Below are 27,870 nucleotides of genomic sequence, written 5' to 3'. Positions count from 1 at the left end.
TTCAAGTTCAATAATACTTTATTTACACACAAGATTAAGTTATTCTTGCAACATAAACACTACAAGCTAAATTATACCTAACACTGCCGGGTACCCTTAATCAAGGACACTTAATCAAGGACAGGTTCTATACTACTCTGTCCTATGGATTGGAACATTTACCTAAGTTTTTAATACATCACACATTTATAAAAATTCTAAGGAGGCACTATAACATTCAATCATTCATTTAACTTCTTTACACAAGGGGGAACCTCTAACTGTCCTTACCTAAACTACACTTATGCTGCTAGCAAATAACCAAAAGAACTTGTATTACAGTACAAAAACTTAAACAATGGCAGCATCACATTTCTTCTAAAACTTATCACATTTACAGAAAATGCAACTTTTATTGAAAACCGCAGAATTTATTAGTCAAAAAAAGGGTTCAAAAAGAGTGGGGGTCTGTTGAAGTCCGAGAAAAGGGGCTCTGAGTGTATATATAGGGGAGCAGGAGGCTCTCCTTCGCCATTTCCAAAGTCTAAGTGTCTGAACGACACTGCATAGTATTGCAATAACTAATAGGGTTTCTACCGTGTATGAGAGGGAATACCATTTTATGTTATCGCACCATGTGGGGGTATCTGTTTATTTCCATGTGAGGTGTGGTGTTCGGGCTCGGGGTATCGTGTGGCATGGTTGTGTTTGGGGCCAATTTGGTGTGGGTTACAGGGGCCGTCGACGCGCGCAACTGGAGTGATCCGACGATGATCATGATGGAGGTCATTAGTTCTGTCTTCATCTTGCCTTTTGTTCTTTGTATCCTCGTATATTCCTGGAGGTGCAAGCATAATATCTATTATTACCTTTGTTTAATATCTCGTTTGTCCTTAATATCAATTTCCCCTCCGGTTGCGGCGATGTGGAGCTAAGCCGCACATTTCGGCAGCTCCCGCTAGAACGGACTTTTGGGCTCACCGGAGGAGCCCCAACGGCACTTTTTTGATTCAATCCCGTGTGGGAAGGTGAAGTAAGGTCCCCCTTCCGTCGTGTATGGAGGGGACTGGAAGTGGAGGGACAAAAAAAGAGGCTTTGGAGCAGCGGGAGAAAACAAGAGGGCAGAGATCGAGCAGCATGGGGGCCGGACCAGCAGGAGTTTCTCAGGCGCTGTGTGGAGGAGCTTAAAAAGGAGGTGCTGGCGCCGATGCTGTTGGCGATTGAGGGGCTGAAGGAGACCCAGAAGGCCCAGGCGATAGCGCTTTGAGAGGTGAAGGAAAAAACTAATGAGGATGAGATCTTGGGCCTGGCGGTGAAGATGGAGGCGCACGAGGCGCTGCACAAGCGGTGGGCCGAGAGATTCGAAATCCTGGAGAAGAGGTCGCGGAGGAAGAATCTCTGGATTCTGGGTCTCCCCGAAGGAGTGGAGGGGGCTGATGTTGGGGCGTATGTGAGCATGATGCTCCATTCGCTGATGGGTGCGGAGGCCTCTCCGAGCCCCCTGGAGCTAGAAGGGGCTCACCGTGTCCTGGCGAGGAGACCCAAGGCTGGTGAGCCGCCAAGGGCGATAGTGGCGAGGTTCCATCGTTTCGCGGACAGAGAGAGTATCCTGAGATGGGCCAAGACGGAGCGGAGCAGTAGATGGGAGAATGCGGTGATCCGAGTCTAGCAGGACTGGAGCGCGGAGGTGGCAAAGAGGAGAGCTGGCTTCAATCGGGCCAAGGCGGTGCTGCATAAAAATAGGGTGAGATTCGGAATGCTACAGCCAGCGCGACTGTGGGTCACGTACCAGGACCGACACCACTATTTCGAAACGCCAGAAGAGGCTTGGAAATTTATCCAAACGGAAAAATTGGACTCGAACTGAGGGGCTGTGGTAGTGGGGGAGATGTTGACTGTATACAGGGTAAATATGTAAATATGGGTAAAGAATGTTTTACGGGTGGGACGATGGATGGGGGAAGAGTTTTTGAATGTGGGCGTCGGTGCTGGAGGGAGCTGAGACTCTGGGATGGGGGAATTAGGATAAGGCCGCAACAGGAGCTGCGCCACGGGGCGGGGCTGGCTTAGGAAAGCACGGGCTTTTTCCCGCGCTATCGAGGGGGGGATGGAGGAGCGCAAGGAGGAGGAGGGATTTCCACACGGGGGGGGGGGGGGGGGGGGTCAGCAGGAGTCAGCTGACTTACGGAAGTATTATGGGGGGAGCAAAAGAGCGAGATTTGGATCTAGGGGGGATGGGGGGGAACAACAGGGTTGCTGCTGCAATGGCCGAGGGGGAACTGAAAACGGAAGAGGTGGTCGGGGCGGGGGTTCCCCGTCTGGGGGACTGGAGGGAGCGGGAGACGCGGGCACGGGACTGGACTAAAATAGGAGCTGGCTAGTCGGTGGGGGGGGGGGGGGGGTAGTGGGGTAGCCCCCCAATCCGGCTGATCACGTGGCATGTGAGAGGCCTAAATGGACCGGTTAAGAGGGCCCGAGTGTTCGCGCACTTAAAGACACTGAAGGCAGACGTGGTCATGCTTCAGGAGACACATCTGAAGGTGGCAGATCAGGTCAGGTTAAGAAAGGGATGGGTGAGACAGGTGTTCCATTCGGGGCTGGATGCGAAGAATAGAGGGGTGGCAATACTGGTGGGGAAGCGGGTGTCGTTTGAGGCCAAGAACGTAGTGGTGGACAACGGAGGCCGATACGTGATGGTGAGTGGTAGGTTGCAGGGGACGGGGGTGGTATTGGTAAATGTATCCGCCCCGAATTGGGACGACGCTGGATTCATGAAATGGATGTTGGGTCGTATTCTGGACTTAGAGGTAGGAAGTTTGATAATGGGTGGGGACTTCAACACTGTGTTGGACCCAGCACTGGATCGCTCCAGATCCAGGACCGGAAAGAGGCCGGCTGCGGCCAAGGTGCTCAGGAGTTTTATGGACCAGATGGGGGGAGTAGATCCATGGAGATTTGCCAGGCCTTTGGCCAGAGAATTCTCTTTTTTCTTCCATGTACAAAAGGCCTACTCCCAGATAGATTTGTTTGTTCTGGGCAGGGCATTGATCTCGAAAGTGGAGGGAACGGAGTATTTGGCCATAGCCATCTCTGACCACGCCACGCACTGGGTGGAATTAGAGCTGGGGGAGGAGAGGGACCAACGCCCGCTGTGGTGGTTGGATGTGGGACTGCTGGCAGACTAAGTGTGCGGGAGGGTGCGGGGGTGCATCGAAAGGTATCTGGAGGCCAACGGGGAGGTGCAGGTGGGAGTAGTATGGGAGGCACTGAAGGCGGTGGTTAGGGGAGAGTTAATCTCCATCAGGGCTCATAGGGAGAAGAGAGAGGGCAGGGAAAGGGAGAGGTTAGTGGGGGAGATTTTAAGCGTGGACAGGAGATATGCAGAGGCCCCTGATGGGGGACTACTCAGGAAGAGGCAAAGTCTCCAGACGGAGTTCGACCTGTTGACCACAGGGAAGGCAGAGGCACAGTGGAGGAAGGCACAGGGGGCGATGTATGAATATGGGGAGAAGGCGAACCGGATGCTGGCACATCAGCTCCGTAAGAGGATGGCAGAGAGGGAAATGGGTGGAGTCAAGATTGAAGGGGAACTACGGTGCGGAGTGCGGTGAAAGTGAATGAGGCATTCACGGCCTTCTACAAGGAGCTGCGTAGGTCCCAGCCCCCAGGGGGAAAAGAGGGGATGCGACGATTCTTGGACCAACTGAGGTTCCCGAGGGTGGAGGAGCAGGAGGTGGCTGGTTTGGGGGCGCCAATTGGGGTGGAGGAGCTGGTTAAAGGACTGGGGAGCATGCAGGCAGGGAAGGCCCCGGGACCGGATGGGTTCCCGGTGGAGTTCTATAGAAAGTATGTAGACCTGTTAGCCCCGTTGCTGGCAAGGACTTTCAACGAGGCAAGGGAGGGGGGGGACCCTGCCCCCGACTATGTCGGAGGCGACGATCTCTTTGATCCTGAAGCGGGATAAGGACCCACTGCAATGCGGGTCGTATAGGCCGATCACGCTCCTCAACTTAGATGCTAAGTTGTTGGCAAAAGTGTTAGCTACGAGGATTGAGGACTGTGTCCCGGGGGTGATTCACGAGGACCAGACTGGATTTGTAAAGGGCAGCCAGCTAAACACCAATGTGCGGAGACTATTGTATGGGATTATGATGCCATCGGTGGAGGGAGAGGCGGAGATAGTGGCAGCTATAGACGCGGAGAAGGCCTTTGACCGAGTAGAGTGGGAGTATCTCTGGGAAGTGTTGAGGTTTGGGTTCGGGGGAGGGTTTATTAGTTGGGTTAAGCTCCTGTATAGAGCCCTGGTGGCGAGTGTGGTCACGAACCGGTGGAGGTCGGAGTATTTCCGGCTGTATCGAGGGACGAGGCAGGGGTGCCCCCTGTCCCCTCTGCTGTTTGCATTAGCAATTGAACCTTTGGCGATGGCGTTAAGGGATTTGGGGAAATGGAAGGGGGTGGTCCGAGGGGGAGAGGAACATCGAGTGTCGCTGTACGCAGTATGTGGCGGATCCAGTGGAGGGGATGGTTGAGGTCATGCAGATCCTAAGGGAGTTTGGGGACTTCTCGGACTATAAGCTCAATGTAGGAAAGAGTGAGCTCTTTGTGGTGCATCCGGGGGATCAGGGAAGAGGAATAGACGACCTACCGTTGAGAAGGGTGGAAAGGAGCTTTCGATACTTGGGGATCCAGGTAGCTAGGAGCTGGGGGACACTGCACAAACTTAATTTGACGTGGCTGGTGGAACAGATGGAGGAGGACTATAAAAGGTGGGACATGTTGCCACTCTCGATGGCGGGCAGGGTACAGTCGATTAAAATGGTGGTCCTCCCGAGGTTTCTTTTTGTATTCCAATGCCTCCCAATTGTGATTACCAAGGCCTTTTTTAAGAGGGTAAGTGGGAGCATTATGGGATTTGTGTGGGCGAGCAAGACCCCGAGGGTAAGGAGGGGGTTCCTGGAGCGTAGCAGAGATGGAGGAAGGTTGGCGTTGCCGAATCTGGGTGGCTATTACTGGGCAGCCAACGTGGCGATGATCCGTGATGGGTGCTGGAGGGAGAGGGGGCGGCATGGAAGAGGTTGGAGATGGCGTCCTGCAAAGGAACGAGCCTGGGGGCGCTGGTGACGGCACCACTGCCGCTCTCGCCGACAAAGTACACCACGAGCCCGGTGGTGGCGGCAACGCTAAAGATCTGGGGGCAGTGGAGACGACATAGGGGCGCGATGGGAGCCTCGGTGTGGTCCCCGATCAGGGATAACCATCGGTTTGTCCCAGGAAGGATGGACAGGGGGGGTTTCAGAGCTGGCATCGGGCAGGGATTAGAAGAATGGGGGACCTGTTCATCGATGGGACGTTTGCGAGCTGGAGGAGAAATTTGGACTACCCCCGGGAAACGCTTTCAGGTACATGCAAGTGAGGGCGTTTGTGAGGCGGCAGGTGAAGGAATTCCCGCTGCTCTCGGCACAGGGGATTCAAGACAGGGTGATTTTGGGCGTATGGGTCAGAGCGGGCAAGGTATCAGCCATATACCAGGAGATGAAAAAAGATGGGGAGGCTTTGGTAGAGGAGCTGAAGAGTAAATGGGAAGAGGAGCTGGGGGGGGAGATTGAGGAGGGGATATGGGCTGATGCCCTAAGCAGGGTTGATTCCTCTTCCTCGTGTGCCAGGCTTAGCCTGATACAATTTAAGGTGGTCCATAGAGCGCATATGACGGGTCGAGGCTGAGTAGGTTCTTTGGGGTGGAGGACAGATGTGGGAGGTGCTCAGGAAGCCCGGCGAACCATGTCCATATGTTTTGGTCATGCCCGACACTGGATGGGTTCTGGAGGGGAGTTGCGAGAACAGTATCTAAGGTGGTGAAGTCCAGGTCAAGCCAAGCTGGGGGCTAGCACTATTTGGAGTAGCGGACGAGCCGGGAGTGCAGGAGGCGAAAGAGGCCGGCATTCTGGCCTTTGCGTCCCTGGTAGCCCGGTGAAGGATCTTGTTAGTGTGGAAAGATGCGAAGCCCCCCAGTGTGGAAGCCTGGATAAATGATATGGCAGGGTTTCTCAGGTTGGAAAGGATAAAGTTTGCCTCGAGAGGGTCTGTGCAGGGGTTCTCCAGGCGGTGGCAACCGTTCCTGGACTATCTCGCGGAGTGTTAGATGGAGTTCGGTCGACAGCAGCAGCAACCAGGGGGGAGAGGAGGGTGGGGGACATCTCTTTCTGGGGGGGGAGGGGAAGAGGGAGGGATAGGGAAGGGGGGTGTTCTCCGGGGGGGCATCTGAGCAAGAAAAACATAAACGATCCAGAAAACTGATATGTATGGGAGGAATCCAATGTACAAAGTTCTGTATCATATTGATTTGCCATGTTTATGTCTTGCTATGCGAGTTTTTTCTTCTTTTTTGTTACGGGTGGGGGGGATGTGCGGTTTGTTTATATGGTTGAAAATTCTGTTAAATTCTTAATAAACATATTTAAAAAATATATATATCAATTTCCCACCAGAATTGTCACCATGTGTGAGTCCCTCATTTTTGTTTTTTTAAACGAACCATTTTGGAGACGAGACATCCGAGAGAAAAAACAAATTCTGTCAGTGCGAGCAATCTCGCAGCCTGTGGTCTGGATAATTGAGTGGGTGGATAATTTTTCCGTCCAGTGGTGAGGTAGTTTACCACAGCAGCAAATTTTATTTCAACCTAGTGTGTTGAATATGTAAATAGCAGTTGCGGGTAGCGACCGAAGGGTCGTCGGAAAGCAAAGAAACTGGCAAAGTGCATTCTTTAAACCACACCTAAAAGAGTTTTGAAAAGAACTTTCCAAATCAGTGGGACATGGGGTGCGTATGAGCCGCTGCAGGGCAAGAATGGGTGGAATCCCCGGGTGGACAGTGATCAGTGCTGTTGCTCAACTACCCGAGCTTGGCTGACCAAATACACAGGGGGTCCTCAGGCAGGGTGGGGATTAGTGCAGTTACTCCACTGCCTGGGTGACCTTAGAAGAACGGAAAGAATTTGAATATGGACTTCCAACAAACTTGTTCCTTTAACTACCATTTTGGAGTCAAAAGAGTAGGTTTGACTGCATCAAGAAATTTAGCATGAGACCGAAAGAAGAAACTGTATCAAAAAATTTAGTGAGGTCGACACAAATAGTCATACTAAAGACAAACATTCAACACTTAAAAATAACAAATGAAAGAAAGAAAAGTGGGCAGGCTCCATCAGAGAATAGGACAGCATAAATCTCAATCGGTTCCTCTCTTTCATCATGTGAACACCTCAGCGTTCCATTCCGAAAAGGGTCGTAAAGGGGTTACTATGGTGGGAGTCAGACTCTGAGTCATCACCATCTCCCGGTTGGCAAACTCGTGTCTGGCGTTTCTGTGCCATGGCCGTGTGGGCCATCGTGGGATCCATTTAATCATTTCTTGTCAACTGATAAGAATTATCGCGTTGCCATTGTTTCTTGGCAAAGGGGGAAGTTGTATCGTCGGGCGGTGGGTCTGGTTCTGGTTGAGGCAAATAAATGGTATCTGAGGGGCCAAACATATCTTGGTCGGTGTTACTGGGGCTGTAGTGACTGGGGCCTGGTCTGTTTTGCCATTGGTCGGGGATCTCCAGTCAGTCCGTTGTGCTGTCGCTATCGCCATCGGCCAAACCAAGTCCGAGGTGGAAACTCGTCCCTGGGCGCGGAGTCAAAGTTGTGTCTATGGACATGCTGTCCTGACTGGGGGAGGGTTGGATTAGGTTACCAGTGGGCGGCTCGTAGTTGTCTGCTATTACCAGTGAAATGTGGTGTGAGTGGCAGCACTGAGTTCGATAAACCTTAAGTTGGTTGAAACCATCCTGATTTTCCATTTGGATATGTAATTTTACATAATGAGGGGCTTACTTTATCAGAAATTGAGTAGGGACCTGCAAATTTGGGGGGAGAGGAATGAACTCGGATAATATAGGGAGACCATCACCTGCTGTCCGACTGTATATTCTACAGGGTGTACTGTTTTATCAAAGCAGGCCTTCCTCTGCTTTTTCCTGACGCCGAGTCGAACAGCTGCAGCGAGCTGTGCTGCTTTAATATTTTTCATTACTTGTTGGACTGCTTTTTCATGGGTCAGGGCGGTGACTGTGGGGCTGGCCAAATCAAGTCCAAACAAATACTCTGTACCCTTCATGGGTCGTCTGGTCATGAGGGTGTGGGGGGTGTAGCCTGTTGAAGCCGACACCGTGTTTCTAATAAACATCAGTGCAAATGGGAGAAGTGTGTCCCATGTCGTGTTGTGCTGTTGCACCATTTCCCTAATCGTTTTTAGGGTTCGGTTTATGCGTTCCACAAAGCCGATGGATTGTGGGTGATAGGCAATATGAATTTTTGCTGCCACTTTAGCTGTGTTTGTCCTGGAAGGAAATGCTTCCACCCATTTTGTGAAGGTATCGATCACGACCACAACATATCTAAAACCATTTCTGCAGGGCGGAAGGGGACCAATGTAATCTAGTTGTAAGTTCGTCCTTGGGCCATTAACATTGGGTGTGTCTTAGCTGACCTTTCTTTGCGTATCTGTCTGGGTTCTGAGCGCAAATTAAACAGTTTTCAATGTAATGGGTGACATCTGTTTTTAAATCGGGCCACCAGTAGAGAGGTCCTAGGTGGGCAAGGGTGGTTTCTATCCCTTGATGTCCGTGTCCGTCATAAAATTGACAAATCATCTGGTTCCTGTCCTAGGTGGGGACCACATAAATACCATTCTTTAATATAATTCTGTCCTGAATCGTTAAAGTGTCGGCAAAATTTTGATAACCCATTCGCCAATTGTCTGTGAAAAATGGAGGGGGAGTTGTGGATACCTTGTCGAAGGCATGTCCACTTGTATTGCTGTCCCTGGAAGGTGAACGCAAATTTATACTGGCAATTTTTATCCAATGGAATGGACCAAAAGCCATTGCTAATGTCCAGAACTGTAAAATATTTTGATTGAAGTCCCTGCTTTAACATTGTCGCGGGACTCGTGGCAACGGTGGGGGCTGCTAATGGAGTTACTTTATTGAGTTCTCTATAGTCGATGGTCGGTCTCCATGAACCGTCTGGTTTTCTTACGGGCCAAATCGGGGCATTGTTTGTTGAGGCTACTGGCCGAATTACACCTTGATCCAATAAACTTTGAATTACCTGAGCTATTTCTCCCTCGGCTTGCTGTGGAAAACCGTGGGGCTTAGGATCGGGACCTGTAATGGTGACGCTTCCTGGAATTTTACCACAATCGTGCTTGTGCTGGGCAAAAGATGCTTTGTGTTTCTTTAAGACTTCCCTAATTGTTTTGTCCATGGTAATGGTTTGTGGATCAAACCAGTAATCTCCCACTGAGCTAATCCTCTGTTCGTAGTCTCCTACTGTGAGCGTGGCGGGGGCTGGTGCTGCTTTAGCCATTTTCCACACACTTATTCACGGGGTCAAAAGAAGGTTTGTGTGAGCTCATGAAATCTATCCCCAAGATGTGCTCTGCTGTCTGGGGTAAATCTACTAAAACAACTTGAGTGCTTGGTTCTAATGTTACTGATCTGAATATCCACAGGGGCCGTAATGTGTCCCTGCTGGAGGTGTCCTGTAAATCCACTAAGAGTGATAGTGCCTGTAGTGGGCCATATATCTCGCTGGTACATCGTGGAGGAGTTTAACGTGGTTCTAGTCTCTCCTGTGTCCCAAAGGAACTCTACGGGGTGTCCCCAGACTGTGCCTGTGACTACTGGTCTTCTGGACTTGTCCCAGACCCAAGTTGGGGAGTCTGAACAACGTCAATCGGTGCCATTTATGGCCAAATTATCTGAACGGGCGCTAATGCTGTGGATAGGCCTGGCATTGTTCCTACGTGGGGCATTTGCATGCTGATTCCGTTGCTGGTTCGGTAGGGCATTGCATTCTCGGGCGTAATGTCCCTACTGTCGACAATTATAGCATCCCTGTGCTTTATGGTGCTGTGTGTCATTTCTACCTTTTACCCATGCGGGGTATTGATGTGTCCTTCCTGGATTCATGTTTGCTTCTATCTTCTCCTGCTCTGCCTTTTTATGTCGGGATTGTTCCCAAGCTCTAGAGAGTCTCTTCAGAACCCACACTTCATTGTGTGTGGCGTCTGAGGTGTCATAATTTGCACATGCTTTTTGTCCTGCATCTGTGGCGTGGGTGACTAAAATGCGGGTCCATTTGGCCGTATTGTCTGCAGTTAAATGGGCGGGGGCTAAATCTTCAAATACTGTTGTGAAATGTATCCAGAGGCGTCCAGCAAATGCTGTTGGATGCTCTCCTTTCTTCTGCCTGCATCAGTTGAGTCCTTCTACGGGATCTCCTCTATTATAGCCAATTGCATCTAGGATAACTGTCTTTATATCCTGGAGGCTACCTCCTCCTTCATTTTGTGGGTTGGGAACGGCTGAACTAACGGATGGGTCAAGGCTCATTACTATGAGTTTCACTTGCTCCTGTTCATCCAGACCGTACATGACTGTCTGTGTCTAACTCGCTCAAAGAAATGGTGTGGTCTGATGTAGTTTGAAAGATTTCTATTTTATCACAGGCATCCCTTAACTGGGTGATGGTTAGATGGTTAGTACACTAAATCGGTATGGTGTTCAATTCTGGTTGCCACACTACCAGAAGGATGTGGAGGCTTTAGGGAGGGTGCAGAAGAGATTTACCAGGTGTTGCCTGGTATGGAGGGCCTTAGCCCTTGAGGAGAGGTTGAATAAACTTGATTTGTTCTCACTGGAATGAAGGAGGTTGAGGGGCGACCTGATAGAGGTCAACAAAACTATGAGGAGCATAGACAGAGTGGATAGTCAGAGACCTTTACCCAAGTTGAGGGGTCAATTACTAGGGGGCATAGGATTAGAGGAGACGTACGAGTCCAAGTTTTTTGGATAGTGGATGCCTGGAACACGCTGCCGGAGGAGGCGGTGGAAGCAGGGACGATAGTGACATTTAAGGGCCATCTTGGCGAATACATGAATAGGATGGGAATAGAGGGATACAAACCCGGAAGTGTAGAAAATTTTAGTTTAGACGGGCAGCATGGTCGGTGCAGGTTTGGAGGGCCGATGGGCCTATTCCTGTGCTGTACCTTTCTTTGTTCTTTGAGGGACAGGGCCTACAGACATTTAGACCAGGAAGGGTTCAATGGGGAAAGTCAGCATGGCTTTGTGAGGGGAAAGTCATGTCCATCAATTTGGTTGTGTTTTTTGAAGGGGTGACTGTCATGTGAGGGTACCTTTAAGAAATGGATGTTTGTTATGGGCGAGGTGTTTTCAGAACCCCAAATGTATCATGGACTTCAACCAACCTCTCCCTTTAATGGATTTGTTGCTTTTCCTAGCACATGGCTCTTTCCCTAGGTGTGGGATTACAATTATGGACACGTGGGTTTTTAAACACAAAACACTGTTTAGTCTATGAACTCAACTTAACATCTTAAACATTGGATCTCTTAACACCCCTTACTTCAAAGATAACTCAGAAAATATTGCAACAGTAAATAATTCCTTAAAATGTTCCTTCAAACTTCCAAGAGACTTAACACCTTTAAACAAAATCATATCAGGTTAAAGGTTTTACAATTATGAGTTTAAATCACCCAAATGATCCAGAGATTGTCTTTTATGTCAGACATCACAGCTCACTGCTAAACACAGACACACACAAGCTGTTTTTAAAACTGAAACAAAAAAACTAAACTGCAAAATGGCTGACCTGATCTCTGCTCCACCCACTCTCTGACATCACTGTTTTCTTAAAGGTACATTGCTTAAACATCCATGTCTTAAAGGTACTCACGTGACATGTTCAAGCAATGTACCTTTAAGAAATGCAGTGATGTCAGAGTGTGGGTGGGTTTGAGTTCAGCCATTTTGCAGTTTAGTTTCAGTTTTGAGGAAAAGAGCTTGGGGTGTGTCTGTGAGCTGGATCTGCTGTGATCTCTGCCATGAAAGACTATCTCTGGATCATTTGGGTGATTTAAACTCATAACAGTAAAGCCTTTAACCTGATGTGTTTCTGTTTAAAGGTGTTAAATCTGATGGATGTTGAAAGGAATAACTGAAGGATTATTTAGTGTTATAATATTTTCGGGGTTATCTTTGAAGTAAGGGGTGATCCAATGTTTATTTAAGAGGTTAAGTTGAGTTCATGGAATAAACATTGTTTTGTGTTTAAAAACCCACGTGTCCATAATTGTAATCCCACTCCTAGGGAGCAAGCGTGTGCTCGGAAAAGCAACAATAGCATTAAAGGGGGAGGTTGGTTGAACTCCATGATACATTTTGGGATTCTGAAAACCCCGAGCCCATAACAGTGACCAAGAAGCTAGATAAGGGCAGTGCAGTCGATGTTGTCTATCTGGACTTTAGAAAGGCCTTTGACAAGGTACCGCATGGTAGGTTGTTGCAAAAGGTTAAATCTCATGGAATCCAGGGTGAAGTAGCCAATTGGATACAAAATTGGCTTGGCAACAGAAGCCAAATGGTACTTGTGGAAGGTTGTTTTTCAAACTAGAGGTCTGTGACCAGCGGTGTGCCTCAGGGATCGGTGCTGGGTCCACTGTTATTTCTTATATATATTAAAGATTTCCATGTGAATTTAGGAGGCATGGTTAGTAAGTTTGCAGATGACACCCAAGATTGGTGGCACAGCGGATAGTGAAGAAAGATATGTAAGATTGCAACAGGATCTTGACCAATTGGGCCAGTAGGCCGATGAATGGCAGATGGAGTTTAATTTGGATAAATGTGAGGTGATGCATTTTGGGAGATCATATCAGGGCAGGACCATCTCAGTTAATTGTCGGGAGTTGGGGAGAGTTAAAGAACAAAGAGATCGAGGGGTACATGTTCATAGCTGCTTGAAGGTGGAGTTGCAGGTGGACAGTGTGGTGAAGAAGGCATTCAGCATGCTAGGCTTTATTAGTCAGAATATTGAATACAGAAGTTGGGACGTCATGTTGAAGTTGTACAAGACATTAGTCAGACCACACATGGAATACTGTGTTCAGTTCTGGGCACCCTAGTATGGGAAGGATATTGTTAAACTAGGAAGAGTGCAGAAGAGATTTACGAGGATGCTACCAGGACTTAATGGTCTGAGCTATAAGGAGAGGCTGGATAGGCTGGGACTTTTTTTCCCTGGCGCTTAGGAGGCTGAGGGATGATCTTATAGAGGTTTATAAAATAATGACGGCACAGATAAAGTAGGTAGTCAACATATTTTCCCAAAGGTAGAGAAGTCTAGAACTCGAGGCCATAGGTCTAAGGTGAGAGCGGAGAGATACAAAAGAGACCAGAGGGGATATTTCTTCACACAGAGGGTGGTGAGCATCTGGAATGAGCTGCCAGAGGCGGGTGCAATTTGTTCTTTTAAAAAACAGTTAGACAGTGACATGGGGCACGGTGGGTTCAGAGGGATATGGGCCAAATGCAGGCAAGTGGGACTAGCTTAGTGTTAGAAACTGGGCGGCGTGGACAAGCTGGGCCAAAGGGCCTGTCTCCATGCTGTAAACATCTATGACTCTACTCATTTACGTTCTTCCACTCTCCCTCAGCCACTCGCTGTCAATTTCATTTGTGCCTTATCTTCCATCTTTTTCACACACATTCTCGTTGTCTATCCTGAATCTGTGCCCACTTCCCATATCTCATTTCCTCCTTGCTACAACCCCCGCCTCCTCTTCACTCTTCATCCCCAGCCCCCTCCTCTCCCCCTCTCCCTTTACTCTCTCTACCCTTCACTCCCTTTGTACTAATGTCATGTCATTCTTTCCACAAGCTGAATTGCTGCTGCTATGGTGGACAACCGCTTTGCCACGGCGCTGGTAATTGGCAGTGTCTTGGCCATGATCTCGGCAGTGTACATCGCTGCGGCCATTGGCACTGATCACTGGTATGAGTACCGGAGCCCATTCAGCCTCTCTGAGACGAATGATACGAACCTGCACTCGACGAACCCACCCAGCGAGGAGTTTAAGAGTGAGGACAGCGACGAGTATATGTACTCCCGGGCACTCTACAAGTACAATGGCACCATCGGCCTGTGGAGGAGATGCATTAGTGTCCCTGAGGAGGGGTACTGGTTCAAACCCCCACCACAAGGTTTGTACACTCTTTTTGCTTGCTCTGTCTGCACCTCTCTCGCATGATCATTCCCTTTGTCTCCCTCACTCACCCCCACCCCACCCGCCTCCAACACACCCGTAGAGCTGTCACCTCTGGCGCTCCCCCACTAGACCATATGAAGTTTACAACACAAAATGCAATATATTTTGCCCATTGTGTCTTGACAGTCATCTTGGTAATGTCCAACTATCTGTCTGTTGTCCTTTAGATTTTTAACTAGACATCAGAGTTATTTTTAAATGAGACGGCATCTTCTTTGAGCTCCACATCCCAGCTTGAATCCTTTTCCAAAACTGTGCACCCTGTTTTTTCCACTAGTTGAGGTAAATAGGTCATCTCCATTACCCAGTCTCGGCATTCATCATTTTACAGACCTCAATTCAATCTCTGCCTCCTCTCTTCAGAAGAAAACAATCTGAGAAAATCAAATCTATATTCATTGCTAAGATTATCCAGTATTGGAACATTCCCTGTAAATCTCTGCTGTATCCCTCTCTCGTGTGCTCCTACCCTCTCCATATTGCAGTATACAGAACTGGACTCTAACTGTGGTCTAACTAGTATTTATTATACAGCTCTAACGTCATCCTCTTGTATACCATGCCTCAGTCATGAAACATGCCATGTACTTCTCAACCACATTAATGACCTGTTCTGCTACCTTCATTTTCTTTGATACAATATTGGCGTCACAGGCTAGCACAGCGTTTGAGGGGTGGGAAGGCCACCAAGTGATGGGGTGGTTGGATGGGAGAGGGAGGAGCAGACATAGAGCAGTGCTTAGCGGCTTGCCAGATCATTTCAGTGAGTAGCTTAGAGTCTAGCAAGTTAATGTGGCTCTGGAGTCACATAGGGCAGACCAGGTAGGGCGACTGATTTCCTTTTCCAATGGGCATTAGTGAACCAGATGGATTTTACAAGAATCGTGAGAGTGGTCATGGTCACCATTACTGAGACTGGCTTTTAATTTCAGATTTATTAATAGAGTTGAAATTCCTCCAGCGGTGGGATTTGAACCCGTGGCTCCTGAACCTTTGCGTGCGTCTGGATTACAAATCCAGTGAAGTTTCCACTGCATGATTGTCTCCCCCCCCAGAACAATGGGCATGCACTCCTGAGTGGTAATAATACCAACTGTTAATATATGATGGAGGAGTAATACAACAGCTTGTCTTTTGCCTTCAGGTTTATTGTGCTTCTTACTCAGTAGAGATACAAACTCGATATAAGATCCTTGCCACAACTGTCCACCTGGTGTTCATTTGGAGGTTAAGCCAATAATAATACATTGACAAAGTTCTTCTGTTCCTTCACAAGAGTCAATATCCCCCCCATTTACTATGTATTCCCTTGCCTTGTTCCACCTCCCAAAACAGGTTACCTCGCATGTCCTTGTTCCACCAATCAAAGCACATTCCTTATGTCCTTGTTCCACCTCCCAAAGCACGTTACCGCGTGTGTCCTTGTTCCACCTATCTAAGCACGTTACCTCATGTGTCCTTGTTCCACCTCTCAAAGCATGTTACCTCTGTCCTTGTTCCACCTCTCAAAGCACGTTACCTCGTGTGTCCTTGTTCCACCACCCATAGCACGTTACCTCGTATGTCCTTGTTCCACCTCCCAAAGCACGTTGCCTCGTGTGTCCTTGTTACATCTCCGAAAGCATGTTGCCTCGTGTGCCCTTATTACACCTGCCAAAGCACATTGCCTCTGATTTAATTTCATGTTCCACTTTTATCCCTGATCTCTTCAAGTAATAGTTCTGGAAGTAAAAACAAATCTCAGCAATGGGATCTATCATCGATCGTTAGAAGAAAAATATCCCAGGTTACTGTGGGAGGCAAGAGAGGAAGTAGCTGGGGCCTTAACAGATATCTTTGCATTATCTTTGACCACAGGCGAGGTTCTAGCAGACTGAAGAATAGCCAGTGTTGTCCTTTGTTGAAAGGGAAGCAGGGATAATCCAGGTAATTATAGGCCGGTGAGCCTGACGTCAATGGTGGGGAAGCTGTTGGAGGGACAGGATTTATTCTCATTTGGCAGCAAATGGACTTGTTAGTGATAGGCAACAAAGAAGGTGACAAAATTAATTGATGAGGGAAAGGCTGTGGATGTTGTCTACATTGACTTTCGTAAGGTCCCTCATGGCAGACTGTTCCAAAAGGTAAAGCGCATGGGATTCGGGTTGTGCTAGCTAGATGGATAAAGAACGGGCTTGGCAACAGAAAGCAGAGAGTAACAGTAGAAGGGAGTTTTTCAGAATGGAGATCTGTAACTAGTGGTGTGCCACAGGCATCCGTCCTGGGACCATTCTTGTTTGTAATATATATATAATCTGGAGGAAAATGTAGATGGTCTGATTATCAAGTTTGCAGATGACACTAAGACAGGTGGAGTTGCAGATAGTGAAGCCGACTATCAGAGAATACAGCAGAATATAGATCAATTGGAGAGATGGGCAGAGAAATGGCAGATAGAGTTCAATCAGGACAAATGCAAGGTGATGTATTTTGGAAGATCAAATTTAGGTGTAAATTATACAGTAAATAGCAGGACCTTTGGGAATATTGACAAACCGAGGGATCTGGGCATTCGGGTCCATAATTCCATGAATGTGGCAATGGTGGTCAAGAAGGCATATATAGCAGGCTTGCTTTCATCAACGCATTCAGTGCAAGAATTGGCAGGTCATGTTACAATTGTATAAGACTTTAGGCCACATTTGGAATAATGCGTGCAGTATTACAGATTGTTTTCATTGGAAAGACGGAGGCTGAGTGGAGACCTGATTGAGGTCTAAAAAGTTACGAGAGGCTAGACCGTGAATAGACAGAAGCTTTTTCCCAGGTTGGAAGACTCAATTACAAGGGGGCACAGGTTCAAGTCGAGAGGGGTAAAGTTTAGGGGAGATGTGCGAGGCAATATTTTGTGCAAAGGGTGATGGGTGCCTGGAACACGTTGTCAGTGGAGGTGGTGGAGGCAGATAGCAACGTTTAAGATGTATCTTGATAGAAACATAATTGGTGGGTGTTATGGGCCAGGATTTAGAGAATCCCAAAGTGTATCATGGAGTTCACCTGACCCACAACTTTTAATAGATTGTGGTATGGGGAGCACACTGCTCCCTCTTCAGGTATGGTACAGCAGAAAATGGACCAGTAGTTTTTAAAACAAAACGATGTTGATTCTATGAACTCAAGGTAACCTTTTTAAAACAAACAGTGAATATCTTGGTAACCAGTAAATCAAATATACCCCCCAAAGAATACAACACTAAATAACCTGTATGCTGTCCTTTTTACCATCCAAAAGACTTAACAAACCTTCAAACAGGAACACATTAGGGTTATATTTAATACTGAGACCTTTTTACAATTGAGTTCGCCAAACGATCCATAGATAGTCTTTGCGTGGTAGAGATCAACAGCAGTGCAGCTCACTGAAAGAACACAGATACACCCAAGCTCTTCTCAAACTGAAACTCAAAAAGCAGAAGTGGAGCTCAGCTCCACCCACACTCTGACATCACTCCAGTAACATTAGCAGCTCCATTTCTTAAAGGTACATTTCTTAAACACCCATTTCTTAAAGGGTACTCTTACATGACACCTCCCCCCCCCCCCCCCCCCCAGAAAAAAATATCTATCAATTTCAAGATGGTTTCATTTTTCATCTTTGCACTATCCTTTAAAAAATGCACACAGTAAATATACTTGTTTGTTTCAAAACACAACACACACAAACAGGTATAATAATCTTGTCCATTTTGTTTTTTTCGTTCGTCTTCCTCCAACTGAAATTCTTCTTGATTATGTTATGGGTGAGGCGTTTTCAGAACCCCAAAAGGTATCATGGAGTTCAACCAACCTCTCCCTTCAATATATTTGTTGTTTTTCCGAGCACACGGCTTGTCCCCTAGGTGTGGGATTACAATTATGGACACGTGCGTTTTAAAACACAAAACACTGTTTATTCCATGAACTCAACTTAACATCTTAAATAAACATTGGATCTCTTAACACCCCTTACTTCAGAGATAACTCAGAAAATATTGCAACAGTAAATAATTCCTTAAAATATTCCTTCAAACGACTTAACACCTTTAAACAAAATCACATCAGGTTAAAGGCTTCACTATTATAAGTTAAAATCACCCAAATGATCCAGAGATAGTCTTTCATGGCAGAGATCCAGCTCACTGCAAAACAGGGCAGCACGGTAGCATAGTGGTTAGCACAATTGCTTCACAGCTCCAGGGTCCCAGGTTCGATTCCCGGCTTGGGTCATTGTCTGTGCGGAGTCTGCACGTTCTCCCCGTGTGTGCGTGGGTTTCCTCCGGGTGCTCCGGTTTCCTCCCACAGTCCAAAGATGTGCAGGTTAGGTGGATTGGCTATGCTAAATTGCCCTTATTGTCCTTCGTATAGGGTGGGGTTATGGGGATAGGGCGGAGTTGTGGGCTTGGATAGGGTGCTCTTTCCAAGAGCCGGTGCAGACTCGATGGGCCAAATGGCCTCCTTCTGCACTGTAACTTATATGATACTATGATAGACACACATCCAGCTCTTTTCCTCCAAACTGCAAAACTAAACTGCAAAATGGCTGACCTGACCTCTGCTCCACCCACTCTCTGACATCACTGTTTTCTTAAAGGTACATTGCTTAAACACCCATTTCTTTAACGGTACTCTCACATGACAGCGGAATGGAGGAATGCAGATCGTTTGGCCAATAAGTAGTAGGTCCAAATAAAGAATCTGGATCGGGGCAGGCTTGGTGGGCCAAACGGCCGTTCCTGGGCTGTAATGTTCTTTGTTCTTTGATTGCCTGGACAATTAATGCCTGTCATGTGAGAGTACCTTTAAGACATGGATGTTTAAGCAATGGACCTTTAAGAAAACAGTGATGTCAGAGTGGGTGGAGTTGAGCTCAGGTCAGCCATTTTGAAGTTTCAGTTTGGAGGAAACTAACTTGGTGAGTGTCTGTGTTTTGCAGTAAGCTGGATTTGCTGTTATCTCTGCTATGAAAGACTATCTCTGGATCATTTGGGTGATTTAAACTCACAATAGTAAAGCCTTTAACCTGATGTGATTCTGAAGGTTAAAGGTGTTAAGTCTCTTGGAAGTTTGAAGGAACATTTTGAGGAATTATTTACTGTTGTAATATTTTTGGAGTTATCTTTGAAGTAAGGGGTGTTAAGAGATCCAATGTTTATTTAAGATGTTCAGTTGAGTTCATGGAATAAACATTGTTGTGTGTTTAAATTCCACGTATCCATAATTGTAATCCCACACCTAGGGGACAAGCCGTGTGCTAGGAAAAGCAACAAATACATTAAAGGGGGAGGTTGGTTGAACTCCATGATACATTTTGGGGTTCTGAAAACGCCTAGCCCATAACACGTCCCATATAGTAACTCTAATGCTGGTGTCTTATTGTGTTCCTTCCTGTTAAGTGTGGGCAGTAGACTGCCTTCACCTGTGTCATTGTAACTCAAATTATTGTGAACAAACAAAATTTGACCAGTTGCTATGTTAATGTAATTTGTTACTTCCTACGTGGATTATATGTCATTTCAACTTGAGTTACATATAATACGGTTCCAGGACTGGATCTTACTCCTTCACCCCTTACCTCATTATTATTCTTGATCACTTTCTTTCTCCATGATGTGGAGATGCCATTTCTCCAGCCCTTGAGGGGGTGATCGATGCAGGGAGAAAATTCACTTATTTGTTTTTAGTTCCCTCTTCACATAACTTGTATTATATTCTATTTTATTCCATAATCTGCTGTAACTTGTAGGTGATCTCTGAATAATTAGATTGATAGCCCCTTCTCTGTGACACTCCCCCTTGCAGATCACCTCACCCAATATCATCCAAAATCACATCATGCATGGACCTAAAGTATTCATAGATCGTAGAATTTACAGTGCAGAAGAGGTCATTTGGTCCATTGAGTCTGCACCAGACCTTGGAAAGAGCACCATACTTAAGCCCATTCCACCCCATCTCTGTAACCCAGTAACCCAACCTCAACTTTTGGATACGAAGAGGCACTTTAGCATGACCATTCCACCTAGCCTGCCCATCTTTGGACAGTGGGAGGAAACCGGAGCACCCGGAGAAAACCCATGTAGATATGGGTGAGAAAGTGCAAACTCCACACGGACGGTCACCCAAGGCCAGAATTGAACCCGGGACCCTGGAGCTGTGAGACAACAGGGCTAACCACTGCCACCGTGCCGCCCTCCAGCTCTCCATTCATCTGTATCCATATTGTGGATACTCCTCATCAGGTTTACTTCATACCAGGCCCTTAATTGTTCTGTCATATGAGAGTACCTTTAAGACATGGATGTTTAAGCAATGTACCTTTAAGAAAACAGTGATGTCAGAGAGTGGGAGGGGCTGAGCTCAGGTCAGCCATTTTGCAGTTTTGTTTTGCAGAGGAGGAAAGGAGCTGGGTGTGTGTCTGTGTTTTGCAGTGAGCTGGATCTCTGCCATGAAAGACTATCTCTGGATCATTTGGGTGATTTAAACTTATAATAGTGAAGCCTTTAACCTGATGTGATTTTGTTTAAAGGTGTTAAGTCTCTTGGAAGTTTGAAGGAACATTTTAAAGAATTATTTACTGTTGCAATATTTTCGGAGTTATCTTTGAAGTAAGGGGTGTTAAGAGATCCAATGTTTATTTAAGATGTTAATTTGAGTTCATGGAATAAACAGTGTTTTGTGTTTAAAAACCCACATGTCCATAATTGCAATGCCACACCTAGGGAAAAAGCCGTGTGCTCGGAAAAGCAACAAATCCATTAAAGGGAGAGGTTGGTTGAGCTCCATGATTCATTTTGTGGTTCTGAAAACACCTCGCCCAAAACTATTGGGGGCTCGTCCGGGATAAAAGTCTATCTATTGGTTTGGCTTTTGTGAACTTAAAGACAGTGAAGGATTGTTGCTTTTCCAGTGTGGTATTTTAGTTTAAGTGGTGAGAGTGTTGTGAACAATGGCTCTTTCAGAAGCTCAGAGGTTTTTGGGGGGCGGAGAATGTTACACGTTGTACTTTACGGACAGAAACGAAAAGCAGACTGTTAGATTTGGCAAGAACATTGCAGTTAACATTACCTGACAAAATACGAAAAGATGAGGTAATTATGGCGGTGGTTAAGCATATAAAGTTGCCTGAGATAGAGTTTGACTCACTCGAAATGGCAAAAATTCAGTTGCAAATTAAACAAATGGAACATGAGAAAGAATTAAAGCGGCTTGCATACGAGAGTGAGAGAGAGGAGAGAGAAAGAGAGAGAGAGGGGAGAAAGAGAGAGGGAGTAAAAAGGAGAGAGAGAGAGGGAAAAGAAAAGGAGAGAGAAGAAAGGAGAATAGAAAGAATAGCCCTAGCAGAAGAAAAAGAAAGGGAGATACAGATCAGGGAAAAAGATAAAGAGAGGGAGTTTGAACTTCAGAAAATGTCCATGAACCATGACAATCAGTTAAAATTGGCAGACATAAATGGAAACTTCAGGTTGGATGATAGTGATGAGGATAGCATTGGGGCAGCACGGTAGCATTGTGGATAGCACAATTGCTTCACAGCTCCAGAGTCCCAGGGTCGATTCCGGCTTGGGTCACTATCTGTGCGGAGTCGACACATCCTCCCCGTGTGTGCGTGGCTTTCCTCTGGGTGCTCCGGTTTCCACCCACAGCCCAAAGATGTGCAGGTTAGGTGGATTGGCCATGATAAATTGCCCTTAGTGTCCAAAATTGCCCGTAGCGTTGGGTGGGGTTACTGTGTTATGGGGATAGGGTGGAAGTGTTGACCTTGGGTAGGGTGCTCTTTCCAGAGCCGGTGCAGACTCGATGGGCTGAATGGCCTCCTTCTGCACTATAAATTCTATGATGATAGTGAGAAAGAGCATCATAGTCGAAGGCTTGGTGGGAATCTATTTAAATATGTCCAAGCATTGCCAAGGTTTGACGAGAAGAAGTGGAAGCCTTTTTCATTTCATATGAGAAGGTAGCTAAACAAATGAAATGGCCACAGGACATGTGGGTGTTACTGATTCAACAAAGCTGGTAGGTAGAGCTAATGAAGTGTTTGCATCACTTCCGGAGGAGGTATCTGGAACGTATGAGGAGGTGAAGAAATCCATCTTAAGTGCATATGAGCTAATGCCTGAAGCTTACAGACAAAGGTTTAGAAATTTAAGGAAAGAATTTGGTCAAACATACATGTAGTTTGAAAGGCTCAAACAGAGACATTTTGATAGGTGGATAAGGGGTTTGCAAATAGACCAAATATATGAAGCTCTCAGAGAAATTATGCTTTTGGAGGAGTTTAAAAATTCAATTCCTGATGTAGTGAGAACTCTTGTGGAAGAACAGAGGGTTAAAACTGCGAGATTAACAGCGGAAATGGCAGATGATTATGAATTAGTTCATAAATCAAAGATTGGTTTCCGACATCAGTTTCAGCCGGTGAGGGATAGAAACTGGGGACATGAGAAATACTCAAGTGGTAAAGGTAAAGGTGATCTGATGGGAGACAAGAAAGAGCGTGTACCTCAGATTAAAAAAGAACTCCAGGAGGGTGAAAAAGAAATGAACAGTTTCAAATGTTTTCACTGTAATAAACTAGGCCATGTAAAGTCATAGTGTTGGTGGTTGAAGAAAAGCACTCGGAAGGCTGATGTGGTAAAACAGGATAAGACAGTGGGGTTTGTTAGAGTGGTAAAGGAAAGCCCAAGGGAAGCGAAGGAGGTGCAAACGATTGTACAGCCTGTTCAAGAAGTAATTGTCAAGAAGGTGCCAGATGTCTTTAAAGAATTTACTTGTGTGGGTAAAATTTACTCGTGTATCAGGAGGGGCAGGTAAAGAAGTCACAATTTTAAGAGATACAGAGGCAAGTCAATCTTTAATGGTAAGAGATGAGGAATTATGTAGTTTGGGAAGAATGTTGCCGGAAAAGGTGGTGATATGTGGAATTCAGGGTGAGAGCAGTCGCGTTCCATTATATGAGGTAAGGTTGGAAAGTCCAGTGAAGAGTGGTGATGTGGTAGTGGGAGTAATCGGTAAACTATCTTGTCCAGGAATACAGTTTATCTTGGGTCATGATATAGCTGGATCACAGGTGGGAGGGATGCCTACTGTGGTTGATAAGCCAGTGGAAAATCAGACAACCAAAGGGTCGAAGGACGAATATTCTGGGATTTTTCCGGATTGTGTAGTAACAAGGTCGCAAAGTTACAGATTGAGACAAGAGGAGAAATCAAGGAGTGAAGTTGAAGTGCAATTATCAGAAACTATTTTTGATCAGATGGTTGAAAAACAACAAGAACAGGTGGAGGATGAGGCGGATATTTTTCGTTCAGGAAAATTGGCGGAGTTACTTCAGAAAGATGTAGAAATTAAACGGATATATCAGAAAGCATATCCGGAAGAGGAATCTGAGAGTATACCAGAGTGTTATTACCGTAAAAGTGATGACTTGATGAGAACATGGAGATCTGTACATATGCAGGCGGTTGGGAAGTGGGCAGAAGTTCATCAAGTAGTATTGCCGGTAGGGTATAGAAAGGAGGTGTTGCGGGTTGCACATTAGGTACCAGTGGGAGGTCATTTGGGAATAAGGAAAACTCAAGCTAAAATCCAGAAACATTTTTATTGGCCTGGACTACATAAAGATGTAGTTAAATTTTGTCAATCATGTCACACGTGTCAAGTGACAGGGAAACCTCAAGCAGTGATAAAACCAGCGCCCTTAATACCCATTCCAGCATTTGAGGAACCTTTTACGAGGCGTTTTCAGTACCCCAAAATGTATCATGGAGTTCAACCAACCTCTCCCTTTAATGGGTTTGTTGCTTTTCCTAGCACACGGCTTTTTCCCTAGGTGTGGGATTACAATTATGGACACATGGGTTTTTAAACACAAGCAATGTTTATTCCATGAACTCAACTTAACATCTTAAATAAACATTGGATCTCTTAACACCCCTTACTTCAAAGATAACTCAGAAAATATTGCAACAGTAAATAACTCCTGAAAATGTTCTTGAAACTTCCAAGAGACTTAACACCTTTAAACAGAATCACATCAGGTTAAAGGCTTTACAATTACGAGTTTAAATCACCCAAATGATTCAGAGATAGTCTTTCATGGTAGAGATCCAGCTCACTGCAAAACACAGACACACACCCAGCTCTTTTCCTACACACTGCAAAATAAAACTGCAAAACGGCTGACCTGAACTCAGCCCCACCAACTCTCTGACATCACTGTTTTCTGAAAGGTACATTGCTTAAACATCCATGTCTTAAAGGTACTCTCACATTACACTCCCATGCTTGATTACTTTAACCCACCCATTTAAGTAACAGACACCTCTGTTGAGCCCTTCTAGCATCCGCGATCATTTTCAATCTTCCCATGTTGCGAATCTGCATTACGCGGTGTTCTGTATGGATTTTCTGTATCCAACAGCAACTACTGATTGCTTGTTGGAGTAATAGACTACAGGTCACTTATAATCTCTCTATTTTTGGGTCAGTACGGCAATTTAGTAATTCTCATTATTATGGCCATATGTGTGGAAGGAGGCAAGTCAAATCTGGCAAACCCAATGCCCACTCTTTTGTTCAGATTTATTTAAGGTGGTGAATGTGGCACGCACTCCATCTATTCTGTCTTTTGTAACTCTCACTAGATGTTCTCCCCCCCCCCCCCCCCCCCCTTTTTTTTTCCACTAGATTTTCAATTGGGCCGACTATTGTAGGATTGAAAGTCTGTAGATAAATTCTTGAAGTTACTGCAAATCTTGTTCCACTTACCTGTAAAGTATAACACAAAAGATCCATTCTGCTTGGGGTAAAATGCATTAGTTCGTCTGAACATATCTGAAAATTCAAATTTTAAATTTCTCCATTCCTGCTAAAATATAAGTACATCTTCAGCTGTTAACAGGCAAGGATTAATTTTCTGTTCGTTTGAAAAGGGGTGGAATAAAAATTTTCAACTGGACGCTATTCCGTCACCACCCCTATTTGTTTTGACCTAACCAGAAACACAATCCGGGACCCTTTTCTTTAATAATTTCTACCCTTTTTTTTTCTGATCTGAGAATTCTTAACCTCACAGGAAGTGTTAACACAAGTACAATCCAACATTGGATTGGCCATAATCATTTTAGATATCCCAAACTCCAATCAATCATATTGAATTAAAATCATCTCATTCTTACATGGGTGAATTTGTATCCACATGTTGATGACAAATATTCTGGAATCGTGCCTCTGTCCATAAAAACATGACTCCAGGTTTTGTTAGCTGTTTGACTTAAATCACTTAAGCTATGATCTCAAAAGTTACAATTTCAGACAGAAAACATCAATGCTTGAAACAGACACGCACTAATATCATTCATACACCAGCAGTGAAACATATCAAGTGCTTTAAAAGAAGAATAAGCAAAATGAATTGCGTAAATGTCCTTGCGATTTATGTTCTAAACCTTCAAAGAGTCTGTCATTAAAAACTCAAGATTAATTCCCCAGAAAGATAAACCTTAATGGTAACATGACTCCACGAACATTCACATAAACAAAAGAAACACACAGCTCGTAAATCTCAAACAGTTAATCCTCAGCTTCCTCTTGCAGCTACAGATTCTTTAAGGGACAGAATACTTCAAGCTCACACTTTCTTAGTTAAAAATAATAAACAAGATCCACGATTCTTCTTCATTATAAGACTTAAATTATTTATTTAATTAATTTATCTTTTTCTTTTAATTTACACCAATCTTCAACAACTAATTTCATTGGCATCACCTATTCTTGGTTAAATTCAAATCTCAAAGGATTTTCACCCAAACACTTTACGACCTACAAAATCTTTGATTCATAACAGGGGTGATGTAATAGCACAATAAAATTCTCACATTTGTTCCAAATTCCTCTAGAGCATGCTTAAAATTTCTTCTTTTAACTGTCGAATAGTGAGTATTTTAGACAAAGAAGTTTCTAGGTAATTTAAAAACAAATCAATTGCCCGCTGAAATAGTGAACTTTCTGCTCCAATTTCTATTCAAATAGCCCTTATATTTCCTTTAAACCAATTTCAATTCCTTTACTTAACCAATAAATCTTAACAGATTAGTTTTAACTTGTTTTGAAGAATTTGAAGATTGCCGCTGAACTGCAAGCTTATCGCCCGACCTTGACTCAGCCTGTACTTCATCAGCGACCCAACTAATTCTTTATTTGATTAATTTTTGTTATGGCATTTGCTTCTCCGTGATGCAAAAGGCACTATTTCCACCTTCCTTGCCTGGGTACTTCCATCACAATTTGAAAAGGGGCTACCTCTCCCACAAAGTCATAATCAGTGATGTTTCTCCATGGCTGCCCCGGGAACGGCAGTCACGGGGTTCAAATCTTGTTGATGCATCATCTTTGTTTTTGTACGTAGTCAGAATAATCACAACAGCTTTGTCTATCTTGTCACTAATCTGAACCTCCCACTATTTTTTACTGCGCAATGGGGGGTCGGTCGGAGCCCATCCTTGTTTTAGCATTTTGCCAATCAATCGTCTATTCTTTCAGGCAAGGAATGTAATCAGAGTCCCTTTCCCTCCCCATGCTGTGGCGAACCTGAGATCAGCTTTCTCAATGCTCGCTAGCATTGTGAAATCCAGATTTCTGAGACTAATCTTATGACCAATCCCATTTACGAGACTGTGGACTTTCCACAATCCCTGAGACATGCCTTGTGACGTCCCCCTTACTCTATCAAAATTGACTGGCCCCCGGGTTCGGATATGCCTTTTACTCAGTGCCGTTCTAATATGGAGAGTATTGTCAGAGAAAGATAACACTCACCACACCACAACTCTGTCTGCACGGCTAGCTTGGGTATATCTCATCCTCGCCGCCATTTTGTTGCAGGAGTTTTACTGGTAATTAACTATCGCGTCCTTCGTTCCCCAACTAACCAAACAACACTCAAGACTTCAAGTTTCAAATCATGAACTTCTTTATTCAAGCTATAGCAGGGGAGCTCAGCTACCACTAGATGGCTTGCTAGCTCCCCGAGTACAGGAAATACAGATCAATTATACTTTTCTGTGTTATCTCAAGAAATTAACATACGCCAATCAAAAGAATATATTTGTTTCAAAATTATTTATGTCCATTCACTTCTAACAATGAGGATTAAATGATACATTACATATGGGTATAATTACTAAACATAATTAAAGCACATAAATATTATAATATTGCCAAGCACGTTGCAGTCTGTACTTCCTTTTATTACCAGACATACATAAGATTAGAAGTATGCATTATCTGTGGTGTCCTGTTCTCCCGTACCATTGTCTTGTGTTTGTACGGTTCACAGCTGCACGATCAATTGAATTATTGATTGTGTAAAAGCTGTGTGATGATATCCTTGCTATAATTTAAAAGGTCCTTGAGTCTTATCAGTTATGGCAACAGCCTTCTGCCAGCTTGTTGTGTGTGTGTGGGGGAATTCAAGCTTCTCCAGCAGCCCATGTGAGCACTAAGTTTTATTTTAAAGCCTGTATAGGTTTTATACATAAACTTGTGTGATTTGATTCATTAACCCTTTCACTGACCATCTCCAACATGAGAGGATCTAACAATTTCCCCAGGACATTCCGTGGCATTACCATCACTGAATACGTCCTGGGGATTACCGTTGACCAGAAACTGAACTGGACGAGTCATATAAATACT

At 45.3% G+C, this 27,870-nt stretch overlaps 1 protein-coding gene and 1 long non-coding RNA gene across 3 annotated transcripts in view; one reads left to right on the top strand and one right to left on the bottom strand.

The window, feature by feature from the left end:
• Positions 1-27,128, bottom strand: LOC140386602 (uncharacterized). The gene is made up of 3 exons (XR_011933636.1): positions 26,992-27,128; positions 15,714-15,807; positions 1-817 (listed from the first exon to the last, which is right to left on the bottom strand). It is a non-coding gene; the product is annotated as an uncharacterized lncRNA (long non-coding RNA).
• Positions 1-27,870, top strand: part of LOC140386601 (claudin domain-containing protein 1-like) — a 157,995-nt gene that overhangs the window by 3,301 nt on the left and 126,824 nt on the right. For both annotated transcript variants that reach the window (XM_072469075.1, XM_072469074.1), the window contains exon 2: positions 13,770-14,092. In XM_072469075.1, the coding sequence (XP_072325176.1) occupies positions 13,786-14,092 (307 nt within the window). In that variant the 5' untranslated portion in view covers positions 13,770-13,785. The remainder of the gene's footprint in view (positions 1-13,769; positions 14,093-27,870) is intronic.

The sequence above is a fragment of the Scyliorhinus torazame genome, chromosome 12 (genome assembly GCF_047496885.1).
Source record: "Scyliorhinus torazame isolate Kashiwa2021f chromosome 12, sScyTor2.1, whole genome shotgun sequence".
In the NCBI taxonomy this organism is placed as follows: Eukaryota; Metazoa; Chordata; class Chondrichthyes; order Carcharhiniformes; family Scyliorhinidae; genus Scyliorhinus; species Scyliorhinus torazame.
The sequence above is the reverse complement of the archived record's forward strand: the minus strand, read 5'-3'. Positions and strand labels throughout refer to the sequence as shown.